This window comes from Equus caballus, chromosome 7, assembly GCF_041296265.1.
Source record: "Equus caballus isolate H_3958 breed thoroughbred chromosome 7, TB-T2T, whole genome shotgun sequence".
NCBI classification, from domain to species: domain Eukaryota; kingdom Metazoa; phylum Chordata; class Mammalia; order Perissodactyla; family Equidae; genus Equus; species Equus caballus.
The window spans coordinates 19,453,686-19,478,703 of record NC_091690.1 but is presented as its reverse complement, the minus strand read 5'-3'; the positions used below and the strand labels follow the sequence as shown (position 1 = coordinate 19,478,703).

At 37.5% G+C, this 25,018-nt stretch overlaps 1 protein-coding gene across 4 annotated transcripts in view; it reads right to left on the bottom strand.

The window, feature by feature from the left end:
* ZC3H12C (zinc finger CCCH-type containing 12C) overlaps positions 1-25,018 on the bottom strand; it is a 64,614-nt gene that overhangs the window by 14,081 nt on the left and 25,515 nt on the right. For all 4 annotated transcript variants that reach the window (XM_023644761.2, XM_070272753.1, XM_023644762.2 and 1 more), the window contains exon 2: positions 15,127-15,875. In XM_023644761.2, the coding sequence (XP_023500529.2) occupies positions 15,127-15,875 (749 nt within the window). The remainder of the gene's footprint in view (positions 1-15,126; positions 15,876-25,018) is intronic.

Here is a 25,018-nt window from a genome sequence, read left to right as displayed (position 1 = left end):
TCTTAAAGGAGACACGCAATCACATGTTATCAAGGGAAAGTGCTATGAGTACATAGAACTTCTTTATGCAAAAGACCCCATAAACAGAATAAAAATGCCACAGACTGGAAGAAGGTATGTGCAACATATAGGACTAATCAAAAGGCTAGTACTCAGAATATATAAACTATTCCTATACATCGAGAAGGGTAACCATTTTTTTTCTTTTTTTAAGGCGAATGATATGAACAGTGAACACAGAGGAGGAAATCCAAATGACCAACAAACACATGAAGAGATGCTCAGTAGTGAAGAAATGCAAATTAAAGCCAAAATTAGACACCACTTTACACTCATCAGATTGGAAAGAATAAAGTCTGCAAACACCAGATGTTGCCAAGGATGTGTGAAAGCAGGAACTCATACATTACAGGTGGGAGTGTGAATTGGTATAACTATTCAGGAGAGCAATTTGGCAACACTTTATAAAGTCGAAGGCGTGCTTTCTCTAAAACATAGTAATTGCATGTCCAGGTATAGTAAAGCCCCACAGGGACTTGAAATCAGATTGAATGCAGTTAGCAGCGGGCTTACATCCTTGGCCCAGCCTTAGATCTCACACAGGGGCAGGGTACTGTCTTATCTTCTCCAGGGGGAGGGAAAGGCAGGTGAGTGGGAATGTGTAGGGTGGGTCCCTGAGTCTCCAATACTTTGCCAGCCAATCTTCCGATCAGGCCAAAGAAATGAATGCTGACTAGGAAATCCTTGCCGCCGTCTTGGAAGTCCCTGCCAGCTAACGAGGCCCAGAATCATCCCTAGTAACATTAAAGCCTGACTACCAGGTGACTCTCAACTGCAGCTGGGACTTCCACCGTGCAGGAGAGGTTGTGGGAGACTGACCTTCATGTAACCTTAGAAGCATGTGGAAGGATGTGACTAACTATATGTGCTGGATACAATATAAGGGCAACTGTAGGAGGTTCTGATAAAGGATTATAGAAACAGAATGAGCCTGGTAAGAAATTGTGAAAAATAGGATGTTAGCGTAAGCACAATGTAGCTACTGGTGCAAATTAACTATCTGTTGAGTGTTGATTAAAAAAGTAGGATGATTAAGAACTGTAGCTTTAATTCCATATAAATACAGAAGAAAATTCCTTATAGTTCTGTAGCCACTTATAGGCTATATCTGCATGCATTCAGGGTTTTTTTTCTCAGTAATAAAAATAGCTAATTTTATATTTATGAATTAGCATGTTCCTTTGGGCCTCGATTCCTTTTTTATTTCAGCAGTTTGGCTGTAAGGATGGTATACTTCAAGTGAGTTCTTCTGTGAATTTCTCAGAAGATCTGTGGCCACCTTTGATGAGGTAAGAGACCCTGAATGTTTGCTAAAAAGCATTCCTTTGACTACTTTAGCTCAGTGGGATTGGGTTCCCAAGGAAGATTCCATACCTTCACTGCAAATTTTGAGTTACTAGTGAGCAAAATGGGTAATACAGGCTCGAAAGTCACGTATGATTCACCATGGGCTTTGATGGTAGAAAAATACAAGAAGCCTGCCAGCAGGTGTCTTTCTTAAAAGGCTGATTTTACTCTGTCGTGTTTAGAATAGGCATGCTTATAAAAATCCTGCTTTGCAATGGCCAGAGGAAGGCTCATAGGAAGTCGACAAATGAGTTTATCTACAGAGATTTTTAGGAAAACCCTATTTAAAATAAAGGGATTATTGGTATCTCTGGATCTCAGGAAATAAATGAAGGAATGAACTGGACAGCCATAAAGAATGAATTAAGAAACTGAAGGAAGAGATTAAGAAACTGAAAGCTCCTGTCTCTTTCTCTAGGTTCTCAACCCTTCTCTGCTGTTGCTCCTTCTGTTCCCTCCACTCCCCCTCCCCCTTCTTTGCCTCAATTTGAGACCTAGCAGAAGGAGATGATGACTTCTTGGAGGGATGGTTCCCAATAGCTTTAGGATCTGCGGATGACTCTCCTTTGGAAGAGGGAGGATTGTCAGCCTTATCAAATGTTCAGAGTCCACCTCCAAGACTCCCCCTATACTTGACACACAAAACATAGCCAGGGAAGCAGAAATGATTAAGAGGAAGGAAGAAGGAGTCTGAGAACTTGGATAAGAGACTGTCCTAGAATTAAGGCATGAGCTTGGCAAATGGTTGCCTGGATAACCTGGAAGAAAGGGGAAACAAAAAGAGTCAGGCTACTAAAGAGTAAGAGATTCAAACTATAGTGCCATACAAACCAACTTACTTTTCATCTCAGCACGAAGAAAATCAGCCCTATTCCTTTGGGGCTCCAGGGACTCAAACGCCTTTTAGAAGTTACCCAGGACTGCTGGGTGATCAGACGTGGTAAGAGTAGAAATGCCCTCTTTTCCTGATATTATCTATCTTAAGAGTTATTTTCCAGCACTGAGGAAAGATCTGCAAAATGTGCCAAGGTGCTCTGCAGCATGTCTTCAGTCTACGGCCCTGTGCACGAGGCTGGAGACTGGCTGCTGCATGGAGTGTTGCCTCTGGATGACTCTGCTTGACAAATGGAACAAGCATGATGGGGCAAATGATAACCCCCTCACCAGGAGGCCTCAGGCACCTCTTCCAACTGCTCAGGCTGCTCCTCACGCATTGGACACCCACTGTGAGGCACTGCTGATGGCAGTCTTTGACATCTTTCTGCAAAAGGTGACCTGGAAGAAGCAGCAGTGCCTTGGATGGCTGAGTCTCCCACTGATTTTCATCAGTGACTCATGGAGGCATTTTCTAAATTAATAGGGATGGATTTGGGGGCAGATCAGAATTAGACCCTTAATCCTTTCCACTTACATGGTAGCCTTGTTGCTGGAATTCAAGCACAAGTAAGAGAAAACGTATTTGGATGGCAAGGCTACACAGTTTCTTAGGTATTGGCAACAGCAATCCAGTTTTGAAAAAAAAATGGAGAAAGGAGAAGACAAAAAGAAAATCAAGACTGCATGCCGTGTTACTTGCCCAGTTAGAATTACTAACAAAGGGAGCAAACCCTTTTCTGGGGCTACCAATAAATACGACAGGACTCCCTAATGAAAAGTCAGTATGTCACTACTGTAAGAAGCCAGGACACCGGAAAAAGGAATGCTGGAAGAGACTGAGGAAGATGCGAGAGATGCAACCTATGGAGCTTTACCACCTCCATCAGGAGACTCTTCCTCCCAGGAAATCACACAAAATAATTGGCAAAAGGTGCAAAATAATGAGCGAAACTGACATAGGGGAGCCTCAGAACTGGGCTTGGGAGAATCCTGTATGTGCTTTCCTTCTCCTGCCTTAATCTTTCCTTGGACTTTCTTGTGGATCCTGGAGCCAGGCATTATGCAATTTCTGCTGACCTTTCTTGTTTCACCCAGACCCAGAAAAACATACAAGTGGTGGGTATCTTTGGACAACCTGTTCTTTCTCCTCTGAGGTTCCTGAGCAAAGGGGTCCTCTCTCTTGTCTTTTAATGCTGTTAATCTGTTGGGAAGAGACCTGCTGTATCAACTAAGGGCTATCATATTCTGTACTCCAAGTCGAGTATTTTTGAAGCTCCTGGGAGACAAGGCACCTGAGTTAATGAATATGTGCTTATCTATTCTGATAACAAGTATGTGCTGGGGGTGTGCCATGCTATGGGCCAAATTTTGAAGAGGAGAGGCTTTCTAACATCAATGGCAACTAATATATCACATGGGAAACTAACTGCTGATATATTAGAGTCATTGCAACTTCCCCAACAGATTTCTGTAAACCACTGTAGAGCCTATACCAGACAGTAAGGTGAAATTAACTTGCAGACCAAGCTGTGAAAAGGGCAGTAAGTTTGGAGGGGGCCACTGACGCCCCGTTATTCCTATCCAGGGACTCCCACTCATAGTTTCAGACATATGCAACTCCCCGTGAACTAGAAATTGGAAACCAAGGGGAGCTAAAATGAACGCAGATCGATCGTGACAAACATACTCTTCAAGACTTTCACTATCGTAACTTTGCATTCCATAAATTCACTTTGTGTCATATCTGATGGGATTATCTTTAATTTATTCATATATACTACTGTAACAAATTTGAAAAGCACATAAATTCTACTTTTCTGTCTTCAACAGAAGGACAATTCCACAAGCGGTCAAAATAAGATGATATTTGCTATCTTAGAAAAACACTATATATACTTCTCACTGGAGAACTGAAGTATGCTTGCTTATTAATGTGCCATTAAATTAGTGACCTATGATAGTTAATAGATTATAAAAGTTTATCTTGTAATGCTGAGAAAAATTCAGGGAATCACATATTTTAACACAGTTTGAATACAGGACCTAGGAAAGGGGGACAAGGGGCCAACCATTTCATCTGCCATACCTAGGAAATATAATTTCATACATTACACTTTCTTAAGTTATATATACACATATCACTAACTAGGTTAACCACAGGATAGGAAGGGCTATTTTAGAATTGTAACTGTTACCTTCCCGTGGGAGACACAAGGAGTAGAAAACACACAGAGAAATCGAAAAAGGGCATGAGGCATCTATTACAGGGGACTGCCACTTTTTGATTCTTTTCATGGAACTGAGAAAAAAAAAAAAAGGAGAACAAGGAGTCTCTTTTCAATTATCTTTTTATTTCCTCAAATTTGATTTTGCTATAGTTTGAGTATTTGCTTGGAACTAGCATATTCCTTATAATGCTTGTAAAGGGCCTTGGAAATCATAGATGATTTTTATTTTCTTATTTTCTAAAATATATGTAATAGGTGTATTACGTATAGGATCAAAGAAAAGCTATTCTTAAAGTCTTTCCATAACTCATCTAAAACCTAATTATAAAGATTATAGCTAGAATGGCATATTTACTACTACTAACAATAACTTAGTACTACTGATTATTAGAATAGTATGAGTACTACTATTACTACTAACTAGTACCACTACCAAAAAAGATGGTTCTTCATGAGTAGGCCAACGCAGTGAAAGCAACGCTGTCTTTGGAAGCAGACATGAGTTTAAGCATCTTCTTTACCACTCTTCTCTGTGACCTTGGGCAAGTTACTTATTCTGAACCTTACTTTTCTCCTGTTTAAGTTGGAGATGACGCCACCTACCTTACAGGGTAGTAAGAACTGAACACGGTAACATGAAGAGAGCACCAGCAGAGTGCCTGGCACACAGGATGCTCCAACAAAAATTAGTTCCTTCACTTTTCTCATGTCCCTTTAGTCCTAATTTTTAGAAAATGAAAAAAAGCTTGCTTTGGAATGAAAATGAAACCAATAAAATCAATCTTTAATAGCTTTAACCTCACTACTGATAGTAAACTGTGATTTTTAGAGCAATAAGTTTGATGTGTGGAGATCACTAAACAGTTTTAGTTTTTAAAAGAAACCAAAAAGAGATTCAGGTAATCAGGGGACTCAAAAAGGCAATCAATGACTTTCCTATAAGCTTCTATAGATCATCTGTCACTTAAATAAAAACCTCAACCTATAAGTTTGCTATACCTTCCACTGGAAGATTCAAGTATGATTATAAAACTTCTATGACTTTAATGGGTCACTACATCAAAGTAACTATGATGATAAGGACACAAGTCACCAAGGTTTGTCAGTAAAGTGCCTACAATGAAAATATGAGTAAAAAGTATCCTCCTATACTAAAAAATCATATTCGAATCTTCAATATCAAAGTCCTTCAAGTTTAGATATAGTTAGCTTAATGATATTACAGAAAGTCAGGGTGCACTTGATGTTAATCAGAGAATAATAGTAATATAATAAATATTTACTGAGCACTAAATTATTAATATACCCAGGTGCTCAGCAAATATTTGATGACTTTATTTTATTTTATTTATTTTTTTGGTGAGGAAGACTGGCCCTGAGCTAACCTCTGTCACCAATCGTCCTCCTTTTGCTTGAGGAAGATTGTCACTGAGCTAACATCTGTGCCAATCTTCCTCTATTTTGTATGTGGGATGCTGCCACAGCATGGGTTGATGAGCAGTGTGTAGGTCCACACCCGGGATCTGAACTTGGGAACCCTGGGCCGCCAAAGCAGAGTGTGCAAACTCAACCATTACACCACCAGGCTAGCCCCTTGATTTTATTTTTTTTCCTCATTTTTTAGGCCTGATTATATATAAACCATGTTGGACATATGAAAATAGATTTTAAAGAATTTTTTTTAACAAAATGACTTTAAGACCTTCTTCACTAACATATTTTTCAATGTTTAATCATTGTTAAAAAGAAATTCTCTTACATCTATCCTATCCTATGTTCCTTAAGCAGGGAGAAAGGACTGCAGCTGGATATCATCTTCAATATGGAAATAAAAGAACATCTTACTTCCTATCATTGTAGTCTAATTCAAGCTCATATTCTATTTGAGAACCTACAATTAATTCCACGTGCTGACTCATGGGCATCTAGAATTTTTTTTATACTGAAGCCTCATAATGATGGAATGATTGATGCCTATTTTGTCACTCTTATAGCTACTCAACTTTATTATCTTTGATCTCTTTTCCAATAAATCAAGATCACTTTGAACCTAGTTGACTGGATGCTAAATACTGAACATACCACCAGAAAACTAAACCCACGCTCCCTTGTTACAGATCATTTAACCACTGTTTATCAAGTTGTACTCCAGACAGAAATTCCACAGTGTGGCTCACAGGCCCTTTGAGGGCACAAGGGGGAAACACAGCCCTACCTATACCCCCCAATTCAAACAGAATTCTGTTTTTATTTGTTTGAAATACTGGGCTTCCATGCAAGATTTGCAGAATTGTACTACTTTAAAGAAAAATAAGAGTCTGAAGAATTGCTGATTTAGGACAATGAAAATATTCAACACCGAAATTCCAATGGAAGTCTTAATGTGAAATAGTTGAACATTACTCTCCAGCTGGTTATGGACATAACAGCAGTGTTGCTGAGAGAGAGGTGAAAATACAAAAGGGTAAGTAAAAAGAGAAAGGGGAAGATTTTCTCTCATTAATATGAAGCCAAAATTAACAACAGGAAGCACATCTAGCTAACCTGGGTCCAAGCGGGTCATTAATCTGAAGATGCTGAAGAGAATATCTCTGTTAAGCAGACGTAAAAATGTCTTCAATATTACCAAAAGTAGAAAAAAATAGGGTCTCATCACTTTTTCCTATTTCTGATAATTGGGTAATTCTTCTCATTTCTTATAATTGGATCACTTAGGTGATCTGTAATTAACTTTATTCACATGTAATAGGATTGCTAACGTTGCTGTTTCCTGGGTTAGGGTTTAAATAAGCACATTTCAGACAATAGGAAAGTTTACTGACCGTTAGTCTACTAAAATGCATGACTGATGTCAACCAGAATTATGCACGCAGGGTTATAAAGAGAGGCAGTGGAAGAGAACTATTATTTGTTTTTGGAAGATTCCACACTGATGTAATTAAACAACAGAAAAAACTAGTTCTGATTCTTTGATTCTTCTCGTAGTCTCTAAAGAGTTTCTTTCAAATCAGAGAAACGGGACACTGCCAACTAACCCATAAGTAATACCTATGACACTCACCTAGAGGGAAATTAAGCTGCTCTGTAATTAGTGTTAAGCCCCTACTAAGTTGGGGCTTAAAAACATTCCACCGAGGGCCTATCCAATATAATGTGAACCACATGGATAATTTTAAATGATCTAGTATAGCACATTTAAAAAGTAAAAAGCAGTTGAATTAATTTTAGTAATATATTTCATTTAACTCAATGTATCAAAAATTATTTTAACACCTAATCAACATCAAAGTTATGGATATATTTCACGTATTTTGTACTAAGTTTTCAAAATCTGGTATGTATTTTACATCTAGAGAATATCTCAATTTGCACTAGACACACTTCAGGAGCTTAACACCACGTGTGGCTGGTGGGGCACTGTAGTGGACCACACAGGTCCACTGCACATGATTTTGATAAACTTTTGGTGAGGGACCAAAACCAAATCTGAGTAAACTCTGGCAATTTGTAGTCTCTCTTGCAGTCTAAATGAAATGCATGGACGAGGCATCTCAGAGGATTTTACTAAGTAAAAGGCAGTGCTGGACTTACACGGCAAACAGCCAACAGGACAGCAAACCCACCAAACAAGGGCAGGTAAATTTTAGAGGCCAGATGGCCTTCGATACTCAAACTGACATTGAAAAGAGCTCTCAAGTTCATATAACTTCACAAAACAGGTCAGATACAGGAAAGGCTTTGTGCTTTTTAAAAGATTAACCAGAAGCTTAAATCCTATTTATATAGACTGCCAACCTCTGCTTGTAATTTATAAATATCTGGGCTTAGCCCACTGTTCTCAGCATAAAGAAAAGTTAGCACAACAGGCATTTTCTCTGTTCACATTCTGATTCTAAAATCTCTGACTCCTGTTCAAACTTTAAGAGAGGACCTCAACGATCCACCTGGAACGCTTTTCTACACCCTAATCAGTTAATACTCAGATTTGTACTAACATCAGCTGGTTTCTAACATGAACCTTTTTTGGGGTGGGGTGTAAATAGTCAAGTAAATGGTTGCTTTATTTCTCTCTTCTCTGCCTTTGATTGGGATGCAAAAGCAATGATATTCTTAGTTCATCTCTTTTTCCAGGAGTTGTTCACAATTTAACCTGTGCGTATATTTTCATGTATAAGCAGGTCCCCTTGTCTCCAATCTTAGTGCTCCAATTCTTCCCTCAGTTTCTCTACAGTGGTCTTTCTCAAAGGCAAATTGATATACCACTTTTCCCTCACTTAAACTCTTTTGGTGCTTCCCTATCACTAAGAGAGAGGAGATAGAAGCATGTATCCCATTGGCTAAAAGTGGCCCAGCTGAGATTATTAGCAAAGAAAATATTTATCCTAATACTCTGCACAAACATGCACCAAAAAGGCCCACCCCCCAGTCAGGAGATCTGATCGAAACCCAGAAGGCCAGGCTCACTGACCAACACAGAGGACTCGCGATGAGGCCGGAGGGCAGGCAGGGTTCTTTCAATAGTTGGTTCCCATACAGAGAGAAGGCCGTGTGCTTAGTGCCCACTCCACTCAACAGTCCACTTACAGGACAACGGGACGGTCACGAGGAGGCCCCGGGTGTTTGTCTTATTCCCACTCTTAGTTTACATAATATCTGGTAGAGGCTAAAGTAGGATGTGGAGACACGGTTAACTTTAACGAAGTTGGGTGACTAGGTCATGGAAACACCCTGAAGAAAGCAAGGACTTTTGGGAATCAAAGGGGTCTGACACTAACTTGTACCCCCGTCCCTGATGGTCACAGGATTGTACTTTGTTAATGACGTGACAAATCATCTGGACCTAGAATCACAGGTAAATTAAAAGAGCACGGGATTAGTTTGAGAAAAAACATGGCTTTAAACTACTGGATACATGTGCATAGAGACTGATTCCATACCCCAGTGCGGAACTACCTCCAGTTTAATGGAATCACAGATTTGGAAGAATAAAGCTACTTGAAGGAAATAAAAATTGCAGTAGCATAAGAATTTCATTTCAGGAATATGGATAATAATTATGTCTTCTTTCTTTCTGTGTTTATGTATGGAGTATACATTTCATGGTATATCTATATCATCAAGTATCTGCCCTATTAAGGAAAGAGGTCTATTTGCTAAATGACAGAGGTCTATTTGCTAAATGACCAATTTGCTAAATTACTGAGATTTTTTTTTTAAAGAATTAAAATTAACTGCAGCTTTTTGTCAGGATTTGTTAGTCCAGCTCTACTAAATACAAATTTCATTCTTTTCATATTTGAGAAACCAAGCACTTTTTCTTTTTCTTTCTTCTTCTTCTTTTTTTTTTTTTTGGTGAGGAAGACTGGTCCTGAGCTGCTAACATCTATTGCCAATCTTCCTCATTTTGCTTGAAGATTGTCCCTGAGCTACCATCTGTGCCAATCTTCCTCTATTTTGTATGCGGGACACCACCACAGCATGGCTTGATGAGCAGTGTCAGGGTCCACACCTGGGATCCAAACCCACAAACCTTAGGCTGCTGAAGCGGAAGATGTGAACTTAACCACTATACCACCGGGCCGGCCCCCCTAAGCATGTTTTGAATGCTTAATATTTCACATGCAAAAGTCTAGAGCGTTCTCTAAACTTGGTTTCCCCTCTTCTATTTTTGCATACTTATGTCTAGCAGTGAAATAGCCGGCACAAATTATGCTAGACTAACTTTCAGGTATTTGTCTGTCAATTTTTGGTGAATTGCTCATTCAACAAACTTACCCAGAGCTTCTATCAATGGGGCACATTTTAAAAAGGATACTAGAGAGCTGAAAGTAGAAGCATGCTCCCCCAAGGGAACACATGACCCCTGCAATTTGGGGGCCTACGCTTCACAGTCTGGTTACATGGCTCGTCCCTGGGCAATTCTGGACTTACCCAGATCTAAGGGCCCAACTCTCCTTTATGAACCTGTAGAAATCATCACTGAAAACCAATGAGGACATAGACTTGGAAGTAAAAATTAAAATATACCTATAGGTCATAAGAATGAGATGGACTGCGGGGCCAGCCTCGTGGTGCAGCGGTTAAGTTCACACGTTCTGCTTTGGAAGCCCAGGGCTCGCCGGTTCAGATCCCGAGTGTGGACACAGCACCACTTGGCAAGCCATGCTGTGGTAGGCATCCCACATATAAAGTAGAGGAAGAGGGGTATGGATGTTAGCTCAGGGCCAGCCTTCCTCAGCAAAAAGAGGAGGTTGGCAGCAGATGTTAGCTCAGGGCTAATCTTCCTCAAAAAAAAAAAAAAAAAAAGATGGACTGCAAAATTGCTATGTTTGTTAAATACTGAATACAACACCTGGGATAACTAAGTTTTCATTACATTAGTTACTATATTCCAGCTCTTTAATGTAATAATAACTGTAAGTCACTGAGCAACTATTATATGCCAGGCACTTGGTATTATCTCTAATTCTAATAACAAGCCTATAATATAATTCCCCTTTTTGCAACTTTGAAAACTGAGGCTTGAGAGTTTAAACAATTTACTCAGAATCACTAAGTTAGTATGTGGAGAATTAAAATTTTTTTTAAAGTCTATTTTGGTAATTTTAATAAAAACGCTTTTTTTTTTTTCCCTGAGGAAAATTCACCCTGAGCTAACATCTGTTGCCAATCCTCCTCTTTTTTCGTATGTGAGCAGATGCCACAGCATGGCCACACCATGGACAGACAAGTGGCATAGGTCTGCGCCCAGGAACCAAATCCAGGCCGCGAAGTGAAGTGTGCCAAACTTAACCACTAGGCCAACAGGGCTGGCCCCAAAATGCTTTGCTTTTTAATTCATATCTAAAGAATCATTTATATCAGTTCCATGGCTAGCATTTAAATGAAACTAAAACATATTCATCTTATATAGAGAATATATCCACCTGAGAGATCAGAAAGGAAATAAAATATTCTTAACTCATCCCCACATTTAGCTATAATTTATTATTATACATATAAATTTACTATATAATAAGTTTGCTAAACTTATCATGAGTAGGAAATTAATTTCAAAAGTAAAAGCATGTTGTATTTTATGCAACATGAAATGGGTGAAATCTCTCTGCATTTTTGTTAAATTAAGATTTTTGGATCTGAAGTAGATATGCATTTTGAAAGACTGCTACTTTATGTAGATCTTATAAATGGCAGAATGTAAAAGTTTACTATGAATTTTCATGAGTTCTGGTACTTTCAAAGTTATGGATGTGGTACAATTTTGATTGTGACTGACAGTATAATGCTGCTATAATAAAAGTTTCCTGTCAACTTGTTCTCTCCTGAAATGCCTGAAGCACTTCAGTTTAAGTGTCAGATTAAAATATATGACGGAGAGAAGAACTGGATCTGCATTCTCCCATCTTTACAGCAAGAAAGGCCAGATGATGCCAAACTAGTGCAGGGGTGGAAGTTTGTTTTCATAATTATGTAAGAATAGATTGTTTTAAATCTCTTAATCATGCCATCTATTTTTCCCGTGGCTAATTCTCACCAGGTAGAATGAGTAAAGTTTAAATTTTTGTGTGAATTTTCAGTTATCCAAGTGCTTTTCATTTGCAGTGGGAACTGGGTTTCAGTCACGGGAGTTGATGTGAGGCTGACTCAACTGTGACATCATTTATCTAAGTGATACCCACTTAAGAATTCATTTCTATGGGCTCCAGGTCTTATAAATCTCATGCTGACTTTTTCCCCTCCAAGGCCTGTTTCTACCTATCCAAAAGTGTATTTACCTCCAACATGAAATTCTCCACTTGTGCCTTTCTTGTCTCCTCCTTCAGAATTTTGCTTCAAAAATAAAACTCATTCTATTGCTCTTTTCCTCTCCTGTGGAGACTCTTTCCCCATCCTCTTAGCTTATACTGTTTCATGATTAAAAACAAAACTAAACAAAATGCTTTCCCCATTCTTCCTTTTCCTCTTTCTTCCCTTCCTCTGTGGACTTTCTAGAATAATAGTTTGGGCTCTAGTCCTTCATTTCTTAACATCCTGCAATTGGGCTTCTATCTTTAATACCATATGGCAGCCTTGCAGACAATGACTTCCTGGCTGTCACGTCCTCTGATCTTTTTTCAGTACAACCCACAGCAGATTCTTTCCTTAAAGCCTCTTCCTCTCTGGGTTTGATGGCATTTGTGTGTTTCTTGGTTTTTCAAGCACTATGGTTGTTTCTAACACTAGTGTTTTTCCACACTACTCGTTCCCTGGATCATCAATTTCTTCTACCTCCCGACCTGGAGATACCCACACTTTTTGTGTTGAATCGTTCTCAACACTGGCGATGCATCAGAAATACCTTGGCACTTTAAAAAAAATAGTCATTTGGGTTCTACCACAGCCTGCCTAGAATCAGATTCTCCCAGAGTAGAACCCTGGAAGGGGTATTTTCAGGGCCCCCTCTGGGGACTCTGGAACATGGCTATGGTTGTAGGCATTCCTCCGGGACCTCGTACCTTCCTTCTTTACTCTCTCCCTGGGGGAATTCATGGCGTTGTGCCCTTACATATTATCCCTCTGCTAAGGTAACTCTTCACTAGTTCTGGATTATTGTAAGAAAAATCATCACTCTGTGGCCAAGTTGGGGAAAGATTAAACAACAGAGAGGTCACTGTACTGAAGGATTTCTCAAGGCCACCTGTACGCCTCATACCTCCATGACATTTAAGGCCCTCTTTATCCTATTAGAAATGGCTGTTGGCATCCAAATTGATCTCCTACCTCCTATAATCCACTTTAAACATCACTGCTGGATTATCAGTGTAAGGCACAACTCTGCTCGAGACGTTCCCCTCCTCAAAAATCTTCAATCACCTTGGAATCAGAGCCAAGTTTGAATTCTCTAGCTTGGCATTCAAGGCCTTGTAAGATCTGGCAGGAACCTTTTCAATTTGTTTTTTATCTTTCATTATATGATGGAAAGTGTATAGACTTTGAAGTCAGACATTTTGGGGTTTGAATTAAGTTTTATCTTGGGCAAGTAATTTAAATCCTGAAAGTCTCATTTGCTTTTAAATGAAAGAAAGACAATACTACTTCCACCTGAAAAGGTTATTTTGAGGATTACAAATTGGTCCTTCTCCTACCCTATTGCCATCACCTATTAAAAACACTGGTTTTCCAATTTCAGTATGCATCATCATTAGCAGGCATAACCGTTACAGAAGGAGATACCTGGGCTACACCTTGATCTGGACTCAGTAGGTCTCTGTGTGGACTTACTGGGTCTCTAGAACCACACTGTCCAATATGGTAGCCACTAGCTACATGTGGCTATTGAGCACTTGAAGAATGGCTAGTCCGATTTGAGATGTACTGTAGGTGTAAGGTGCCTAATTTTAAGACAATATGAAAGGAGTAATAAAATTTTTTATCGATTACATGTTGAAATGACATTTTGGCTATACTAGCCAAGATAAAATATATTGTTCACATCAATTTTACCTGTTTAACTTTTTAATGTAGATAATGGAAAATTTTAAATGACATGTGCCATACATTATATTTCCATTTAAAAGTGCTGCTCTAGAACATGCATTTTTAACAAGTTTCCCAAATGATTCTGTGCTAGATATCCTCAGATCACCTTCTGAGAAACAATGTATCAAATTCTAAGCTTTCTGAAGGAAGAACTGATGCCTTTATATATCTTCGCATCCCCTCAGTGTTCTGAACATTGTGGGCAGTTAACGCCATACTAATTGAATTTAGATGCACTCTAAATTTTGAGCCATCAAAACTCATAAGAAAATATTTCATTAGAAGTTTTGCTTTTGCTTTTTTTTCCTCCAGTTCCTAAATAATTACTTTTATTTTCATTTTTTTGAGGAAGATTAGCCCTGAGCTAACATCTGTTGCTAATCCTCCCTTTTTGCTGAGGAAGATTGGCCCTGAGATAGCATCTGTGCTCACCTTCCTCTATTTTATATGTGGGACGCCTGCTACAGTGTGGCTTGATGAGCAGTGCATAGGTCTGCGCCTGGGACCTGAACCAGCAAACTCGGGGCCGCTGAAGTGGAGAGCGCAAACTTAACTGCTACGCCACCAGGCTGGCCCCCTAAATAATTATTTTTGAATTACATTTCTTAAATGGAACAAAAAATTTGAAACCATAGCTTTGACTTGTTCCCAAACCAATACAAATAGTTTATTTTCTAAAAGAATTGGGTTTTTTCCCTACGGTTATTTCACTTCATGTAGAAATAAACTATTTATCTGACTAGATACCAAAATTGTTGAATATTACCACACTCAAGCTCTTCATTTAAAACTAGTGGATAACACTAAACCAGGAACATACGCTAATTTTTATACCACAGTAATTTAGCCAGATGAGGAAAAAAAGAGACATATCTGGGGAAAAGGGGTCTCTATTTAGGGACGAATGGGGTGAGAATGGCTGACCGCCCTGGAAGCGAAGAGACGGAAAACTAAAAGACACAGAAATATGTAAGCTGATGTTGGAATGCAGAATCATCTTGACTTGAATGGCTGTTAGAAGAGAGAAATAGTCACAAAATTGGAAATACTTTTACAAGACGTTTTGGCAAGGATTAGTGAAGACTTCCCCACTCACCTCATTGCCACGTTGCTGCCGTCGATAACTATGGGTCTCAGGTTTTGCCCGTCATCTGTTACGATCTCTTGCATCGGAGACTCGGACCGCTGAGATTCCAGGGAAGACGTTTCCCGCATCACACTGTTAATTGTACTGACTGTTTGTTCAGCCTCACTTTTATTTCCAAGTTTGACAAGTTCTCCCAAAATGTCATTGATTAAAGCATCAGTACCAAGTTTGTTTAGCACAAGCTGCACCTGTTCTTCAGAATAACCTAACTTAAGTGCAAACTCCAGTTTTGTTTGGTATTCTCGCACGTCAGGGGATTTCCTCACTTCCTTGGGCGTAGCCTGGGACTCTTCGGGTTTAAAGTCTTGCAAAATTTCAGTGCGTTTGAGAACGTGAGGCTCTACACAGGGAGACCGACAGAGCTGCCTGTGAGTCTTGGTTAATAAGCATGGCTCTACTGAAATGCTACCCAATTGTTCTGACTCGTTATCAGAATTTGTGCTTTCTTCAGAGTCCCCAGAGCTCACATTCTCTTCGGACACCTCTTTTTCTTCCTTCCCGGAATTAGCTTTATCCATTGTTGGTTTCTCTACCATCGACCAAGGTACAGATGTGCTTGAATGTGGGTCAGTGCTCTCCACACAAAGGTGGCCTCGGTCATGCCCCAGATGATCCTTCAAGCCCATGAAGCTGCTACGTGTGCTTGACTCCACTTTGCTGTTTTTTCTGTATTCCTGAATGCAAAGCACCCCGTATTCCTAGAGAAAAAATATAAAATATTTAGAATTTCATATTTACTGTTTCATTTCTGTTTCAATAGAGAAGTTGCAAGGAAATTACCAAACTACTGAATACCTACTTTGTGTTTTGTCTACATCTGCTCATCCTGCCTAACACCCTTGCCAAGACAGTATCATGCCCTGTTTTTCAGATGAAGCAGCTTGGGATCAGAAAGGCCAAGTATGGGGCCAGCCTGGTGGCACAGTGGTTAAGTTTGCACGCTCCACTTTGGCGGCCCGGGGTTCACCAGTTCGGATCCCAGGTGCAGACATGGCACTGCTTGGCAAGCCACACTGTGGAAGGCGTTCCACATATAAAATAGAGGAAGATGGGCACGGATCTTAGGTCAGGGCCAGTCTTCCTCACCAAAAAGAGGAGGATTGGTAGCAGTTAACTTAAGGCTAATATTCCTCAAAAAAAAAAAAAAAAAAAAAAAAAAGAAAGGCCACGTAGTCTATGTAATCCAAGGCAACAAAATAAATAAGAAGTGAGACTGGATTTTTTCTACCCAGTTTTCTTCTGACTAAAAATCTCATGCTTTTCCCACCATACCATGCTCCTTCTCAAACCTTGAGGGAAGAGGCTTTCCCACTGCTATGGTTCTAGAGTGACACGTAGCATATTATCAAAAAGCTTGTTTTAGATACCCTACGACAGGTTATACATTTTCTCTAAAAGAACACATACAAATTTGTAAAAATTCTTTTAAAGAATAAGTCATGTGAAATGAAAGTAAAACATTAACTTATAACTGAAAAATTATTCATTTGGATCAAGCTTGACAACAATCTAAAGATGTTCCAAAAATAATTTAGGCATTGCGATGAAGAGCACATATTCTCCAATAGCCAACAAGGAATAAAATAATTACAAAGTGAATTATATTCCATTTAAAAGAAGAATAGTTTTGTCCTAATAATCTTTATTTTGTGAATACTGAACGCAAACAGAATACAAATTTTAACATTAAGCTACCTTACTAAGGGCCAGGGACACTGCATCTATTTCATTCTAGGGGGGAAAAAAAGCTCTTTTATTCTATGCACATTTATAGAAAGCAGAGAAACGAAGTATTTCACATAAAATCAGCAGCAAACAAGTACATTCAATAATGTTATCTTAATTTCTTAAATTTTATAGTAGAGAATATTTTTATATCCTATCAGATTATTATTTGCATTTGTTTAACAAGTCATCTTTTCTCCTACCTTTCCCTACAGGAATGCTTTTACTGCTTAAAATGCTTTTGCTGTTTCACTATTTTCCTTAAAGTCTGTTCGGAATAATTGTTATTTCTCTACCACGAACAAGTTAGCAAAATAAAATTATTTCTCCTATGCTTTACTGTATGAACTAAATTCACAGCAGTAGTTTACTTATTAAGGCAATTCCAGTGATCTATCCACGGATAACACGAGTAAGCCAGTGGTAGCTCAATTTGAGACTGTCATAAAACACCTATTTAAATAACGTAAAAAAGAAAATCGGAAAAACATTTTCCTCTAAAGCTCTTCAACATCTTATTTACACTAGAAAGGAGCTATTATATAAATGTGAAGAGAAAATGCTAAGTGATTTTCTGGAAGTCACACGTTTGAATGCATACTTGGTGAACTTATTAGAGAGTGAAGTATTTCTACATAATGAAATAAATTATATTAACTATGCTAAATACTAGAGAAGAGACATGGAATCTTTAGCTTGATAACGATACACTTAAAATTCCTTCAGTGTAGAACTCCTACACACTTCCACAGGAGTTTCTTCAGGTTTTATTCCTGAGAAGACAGATAACTTTAATTCCATTGTTCTACTAATATAGCATTCATTAGTTTTTAAGAACCATCAAACTCTCCTGGTTCCTGATTGCACAAGTGATAAAAAGAAATGTTCTTTAGGAGAGCTCTACATACATCTGCTCCATTATGAATCTGCATTCATTTCAGCTTTTTTCTATTAATATGGATATGCATGAGCCAAATTATTCAGAATTAAAGGAAGGGATTTTGAAAGCAAATCTTTGCACCCCGTGATTTATTAACTACTGTAATATACTGACACCATAATGCAAGTAACAAATCACAACAGCATCCTAATAAAGGGATACAGTTAAAAGAAAAATCTGCACTGTGGCCTTCATAGAGCTCCCACCAAAAGTATCTTAAACAAGGAAAACCTATTGGAAGCTGGGCTGCCTGGCAACCAGAAGCTGGTTGCTAAGCTGCACTCTTTTAACATGCCATCGTGAATGCTAGCACAGTGAAAGAATAATTTGGTATGAACAAAAGCCTATAAAAGAGACTGGGACTTAAGTGCGTCTGGTTTACCCTCCGAGAACAATGCAGCTGCCAAACCAATCTGGAAGCTCCGACATCATTGTTCTGTGAACCCCACAATCTGCGCTGACTGCAGGAAGCGTATTTAACGGGCAACATTTGTGATCTCCCCTGAAAAGTTTGGGTTTTGCATAAGTGCTGTTGTGAGATAATTCTTCAAGATAATGGCTCACTGACTGACCAAATCCATGAATGGAACTAGGAAATATTATTTTAATATTGAGCTGTAGTGTTTTTCTTTTGGCCTGTTTCAAACAAGATGAATGCTTTATGAAAAATACAGCCAGTGGAGAGTATTAGAATGAAACATTGTGTTTAAAGAATAAGTAAAATTATTCTTAATTTTCACATTTTTCAAAGAAACAAAACCAGATAGTGTAAAGTTTTTAAACTGAAAATTATCCACACCAAAAAAGTATTTAAACCTTTCTACATCACTTTCAGTCTAACACAAAAAAGTGCTGATGTAAATCTGCTCTGCTATACAATGTGATTATGTGGCTAAAGGATAAAACAGGGAGAAAAAATGGGATCATCTGTTGTTTGCTTTTCATGATATTAAACCTAATAAAACTCATTTGTATACAAATGTATTTAGTGAATATCACACACCTTCAACTTATGATAATTCATATAATTTATATATACTATTTGAATAAAAAGTTTATAATAATTGGGCTACTATGATTTTTAATACTAAAAATAAATATAAGTTTGATCTACCCTACTTTTTAAAAAATTAACATCTAATTTTGTTAGACAAAATAATTTTTCTTTTAAAATATTCTCACTGAACTTTTTTTCACAGTGACAGGCCTCTCTTCATCTTCCAGATTTCATTGGTTACCTCAGAGAAAGTTATCCAATGCCATTTTGTACTAAACAAGCAGGGATTAAATAATTTTTAGTCCCTAGAAATCAACAAGACTAAATATGAAATAGTACAAATAAGAATGAAGAGGTTCAACTACCAGGCATGTACACCACATATATTTTCTCAATTACATAGTCCAAATTTGAAATAACCTTACTTGTATTGAGCCAAACGGCAAAGATTTGGTTTTTAAAACTTTAACCTCTAGAATATTTCCTTACCCACTTGTAATTAGTAAAAGATTGCCCTGACTTAATATGGCACTTAAGAAAAAAAGAAAAAAAGAATTTGGCAGTATCTTGAAATCATTCAATAAAAAATTAAATGCTAGTCTTAAGATTTAAAAACTGATAAAATATTTTCTTTATAGTACTTGTTAATGTAATTCAGTGTGTAAAACTTAACATGGAATTATTATAACAAATCTTAGGACAAAGAATGGTATATGATCTTTATTTTTGTTTATGCCTTAAAAATGATCAATATAATTTTGAAACAGAAAAGATAGCAAAGACTCCAATAACATCACAAAATTTATTACATGTAAGGTAGAAAATAATTTCTCCCTAATTTCTAAACCATTTATTAGACTTTTAAGTTTTGCATAGACTCAGATGCAAATGTATATAAATCTTTAATCAACTATTAACTTTTTTCCTCATTTCATAAAGCAACAGCATAGACAATGTTTCACACACAAAGTAGGTCAGTGTTTATACTCCCATAGTTATTAAAAAACTCCAATAAATATGGCTTAACTTTAAAGCTTTATATCAGGGATCCATTGTAATTGGCCTTTACATACAATATTCATGAAAACAAAAAGTATTGGGCAAAAATATAATCTGAAACAGATTTCTACATTTACAAACCTATAGATTCTCTCTTGTATTGGAAACCAAAACAATTTTTCTTGCTAAAAGCATAATACGTTAAAAATCCAATAATACTATTTGTTGATAAAGAACTAAATTTTCATGGTAATTTTGTAGATGACGATCAATGGTAACTAATTATATTAACTGGCAAAAACACTTTATGTTAGCTGAAAGCAGGTTTATGATATAATGGCTATTTACTAGAAATTTGTTGCATACACACAAATTCCCCTGTTTAGTGAGCAGATTTTCTAAAAGTTCTCATTAGATGACCTGGATAATCCTTCACCCCAAATCAAGTAAAACAATTTTTTATATTCTAAAGAGCCTCATATTAATCAGGAGTATTAGACCATAAACTTGTTAAATCAACTTATTTGTTTGTAATGTAAAGTTACAATGCCATAAATTGGGTTCTGGTTGTTATCCAAATGGCAATACTATGAGAACAATGAAAATAAAATAATGAATATGTAATAAATACCTACTGCTGTAGTCTCTGTGTATTTAATTACCATTGTATTTCAGTGAGTGCTGTTGTCTGCATCCCTCTAGCCAACAAAGGAAGGATGGCCCTTTGAACAGATTGGTTAATGCTCTGGGGCAACAGATGTCTACTGGAACTGCAGGAGACCAGCAACTGGTGGCCTGCCCATCTTCTGAAAACTTTCAATAGACTTATGCATATGTTCACACAATAGGGCATGTGGTAGAAATGAAAACCTCTTTTTAACCCTTTACGCTCTTTCTTTCCCTCCCAACAGATACATGAAAGTCTTTGTGTCCTCCTCCCTCCCCCATTACAGAACTCTTGAAAGCAGGAGGTCCTGGAATGACACCTTCAATCTAATAACTGAAGCTAACGCAAAGGGAAAAAAAGGCAGGAGAGAAGAAATTAGAAAATACGCATGAATATTGAAACTGCTGACAAAGCAACTGAACGCTTAATCATATTTAAAACGAGCTGTTTCAAACACCTACCCGTATCAATCCATCTCCCCAGGCTAGATTTTTAAGACAATAGAAAAACCTATCAAATCTTACTATCATTTTACAGCACTAGATCTGACAGTGACACCTTAAGAAACATTAAGAATGTGACAAGATAAAAATCTAAACTCATTGTTTATCAAAATATCAGAACATGTTACAACTTATCTTTAAGTACCAAGTGATTACATGCCATGCCCTAACACCTCGAAAATGTTCATGAAGCTGAAAGTGCAACTCCAGAATATAAAAATGTAAAAAATCTGCTTCACAGACATAGTTTACAGAAATAATTTTTTCTAATATTTTGGCACTATGTAATAACATGTAGGCTTTCATTTAAGGTGCTTTCTATCCTTTACAAGAGTTCAAATTCATGCTCTGAATATTTAGCAAAGTTCACCTTCCGAGGCACCAGGTAGCACAGATACTCACATTAGCAGAAACATACAAAGACACTGGTTTCTGTAGCAGCTTCAGCAGTAACTCCTTAACACAATTTTAGCTGCAGACTTCCAGGCAGGCGAGAAGAACAATGAATGGTTGAGCAGATGGAATGGCAATGTCTTTGCTTAACCTATTACCAAGTGGAATAACAGCCAATCATAGGCCAGAAAGCTCACAATTAGTTGGCCAGGCAGATGCAAGCCAACCTCAGCACTCGGTCAGGTTCGTAGGTTTCTAAGATAAGCAAGTTGATGTCATTCTCCGGGTCTGCCCGGGGCAGCATGTGTATTAACGAGGGGTGTGCGGCAACAATAGGCCATACAAAGCTGACTAGTAGGCAGCTGCTCTTGGAGAGCAGAGTCATTAGGGAGCAGGCTGCCAACAAGAAACACCTGGCTTGGGCAGACTTCAGCTTTTCCTCCTTGTTTTTAATGCAGGAAACAAAGAAACCAATTATATTTTAAAGTCGTAAAAGTTGCATGTTTCCAAAAAGTTGAGGCTATGCTCTAGTCTGTTAGCTTTTTGTTTCTGAGAAATAAAGAAAATGAGGTGTGTCGAAGTAGCAATTAACTATTGCACCAATCCCTTTTCTTTAATAAATGAGTTACTGGTGAAATGAGACAGAAGGTTGTAGTAAAACTATTTCCCCAGAAATACTGGAAAGTCTAAAATATTTGTAAGTATTGGTTAATCTGCTGCAAGACGATAAAATGAAAAAAGAGATGATGAAAATAAGATTGCAAAAGAAAGAGGTTCAAGAGCTTACAAACAATTGATTTTAAAAAGTAAGTTCACCTATAGTATAATAAGATAAAACAAGTTTGGTGCAACTTTATGCCAAATGAGTTATCTAAACTGTATATTTGGACAAAAGTATTTAACTTCCACCTAAAATCACCAGAACAGCCCTTCTTCTGTATGTCAGATAGCAGAGCAAATTCTTTTATTATGGATACTAGTTAATTATGTAATTAAGTAAAAGCAAAATCTTTCATTATGTTTCAACACACATGATATTATACCTGTTAAAAGTATTTGTATTTCATAAAATTTGTAAGGTGTGCTACTCAAATTTCAGTTCAGAAATAAGTTAACTTTACAAAGAAGAAATACTATGATATTTTTGAAGGATATAAAGTGTACAAGAATTAGCACCCTCAGGGAAAAGCTTGTTATCTCCGATTTATTCAAAGTCCCAGACTGCAGTATTTATGATGCTATAGACTACTTGCTTTTGACGGCTGCCTAAGTTATATCTTGAGTGGGCCTCTGATTACAAAAAAATTTAATCAAAATTCAAGCACCATCAGGTGTTGTGAGAATATTTCCCTACTAAAGACAAAAAGAAATCTAGAGCTGTTCTACCACTTACGTGATGTCGAACAGAGACACAAGCAAGCATCCCCTTTTCATTCCAATGCAAACTAAAAGAGTGAAGGCAAAAAGCTGCTCTTCAAATACAATTTCCTGATATAGGCTGAGTTATGCAAAGCCTAGGCTTTTTCATTATACAATCATGAACTCTAAAAGATATAAAATTTGGTTAAAGCACCCCAAACAATTTAAACTAATCTCTCTTTTCACACACAAATATAGAGACTACTCACAATCAGGATGATTTGTGAAAAAAGTAATATTGGTTGGGACTCTTGGCCATGTCCTTACTATGCCCACTCAAATGTAAATGAGATCTTCTCTATTTACAAAATAAGAGGCAGATCTACTCTATATGGTTACACTTTTTCAGTTGTCTCACCAAAAACATTCCTTATGCCTATTAAAAGCCTAAAAATTATTGTTGTTTCCAAAAAGAAAACTAAAGCATGATATTATAGATCACCATTTGTCTATAGCTATTTTTCCTCAAAAGAGCTTAATATTTTATGAAAGTATGACATTCCAAAAATGTTGGAAAATTTGAAAATCTGTAAAAATATTTTTTTAAATAAATGTAACTATTAGGTTCTGAATGTTAAACTAATTTCTAAAGCAAGTAGTATTCCTTTTTCTGCCAAGAGTTACGGTAATGTTTCTGCAATAGTTAAGCTCATGGTCTAATTCCATAAGCTCATTAAAAATCAAAATAAAGCATCTCTAATATTACAGTTTATTGCAAGTTATAATGTGAATTACGCATAATTCAAATTTTGTGCTTTTGGTAAGCATATGAACTTCACAGAAATGAAGAAAGTTCGAATTTATCTTTTTCTATTTCATTTTTTGGTTGGTGGTGGTACTTCTTTTGGAAATTTCATGAGTAAAAGGTATACAACCTTGAAAAGAGTAAGAAATCAAGGCCATTAGGATGGTTAGTAAATGTACTTCTGGTAAAACGGTGTTTCATTAAATAAGATAAAAATGAAAAATACGACCTACATTCATGCAAAGTAGTTACAACCAAACCTAATAAAAGTTAAGCTATGCACTGACTAGAGAGACAGCAAGGTCAATATTTATGAATTTATATGAAAAACTTTTCGCTTTTGTATATAAAAAGGAAACTCTTTAGTATGAATAGACAGTCTTTTCTTTCCCCTTGGGACTTCTTTCTTCTCTTTATCCCTTGCTACTATAGTTACTACTTTATAGCTTTAATTCAGGAGGAGGAGGAATCTTCTCACTAATTCCTGCCACTGTGAACACAAAGAACGAGAGAGAACCCCCCAGGAGCTCGGCAGGGAGCCTGATCTGTAGCACTGGATTAAGCTTTTCTGCAAACAGCAAATAAAGGCAGTGATCTGAAAAAGCTAATCAGATCCCGCTGTGGTATTTAGACTATCTTGGTTGCTAGTATTGGATAATGTTAAGCACATTAAAACATCTGTAGGTGAAAAGATGGCCCTCGCCTGGCTTTCTTGGTCACATGGCCCTGGTCCACTTCCCACTGCAGAGCAAATACAAACAGCTGTCCTGGGCTCTGTTTGGGTCACTGCAGGAAATGACTGAAGACAGTGTGCAGTTATGACAGAAGATAACAAGACAGTGTAGTTGTAGGAGTATACACAAACCTGCCAATGCCAAGGGTGTGTCTAACATTTGAAACTTCAACTCTTTGAGAGGACCTTGCCCGTTTGCTGAGGTATCAATGTGAAACACGTGGGCTTTGACGCTGGTGTGTGGAAACAATTCTCTGTCAGTGGTGATCCAAGGCGACTTCCTGGTACCTTGCTCCTGATATGGATTTGTTCCCTTTTAATATACGATCTCTTTCAATCCTAACAATAACACCGTGGAAGTAAGATTATTATATCAAATTTTCCCAGTTGTCTCCCAGAAGTTGAAAGGTTAAAATTTTAACCAAAACCTCTTATTTTAGAGTTTAAAAAAAACAACCCACGAAGAACCTAATTTATACACGTGGTGTAACAGAAGGAAGCAAAAGCAGTGAGGCAGTAACTCTGACCTCTGAGAGTTATCTGAGAGTAAATCTGATGGGCCAGGAGACTTTAACATATTTCATTTCCTCGGGCTTAGATTACTTTCGTTTCTTAATTTATCTCCTTCCTTGAATACCCCTAAGTACATCCCTGCCAAAGTAATTTCCAGTGACAGCACTCTTAGGCTTAAAAAAAAAATTCACAGGTCTCTGGTCCTCT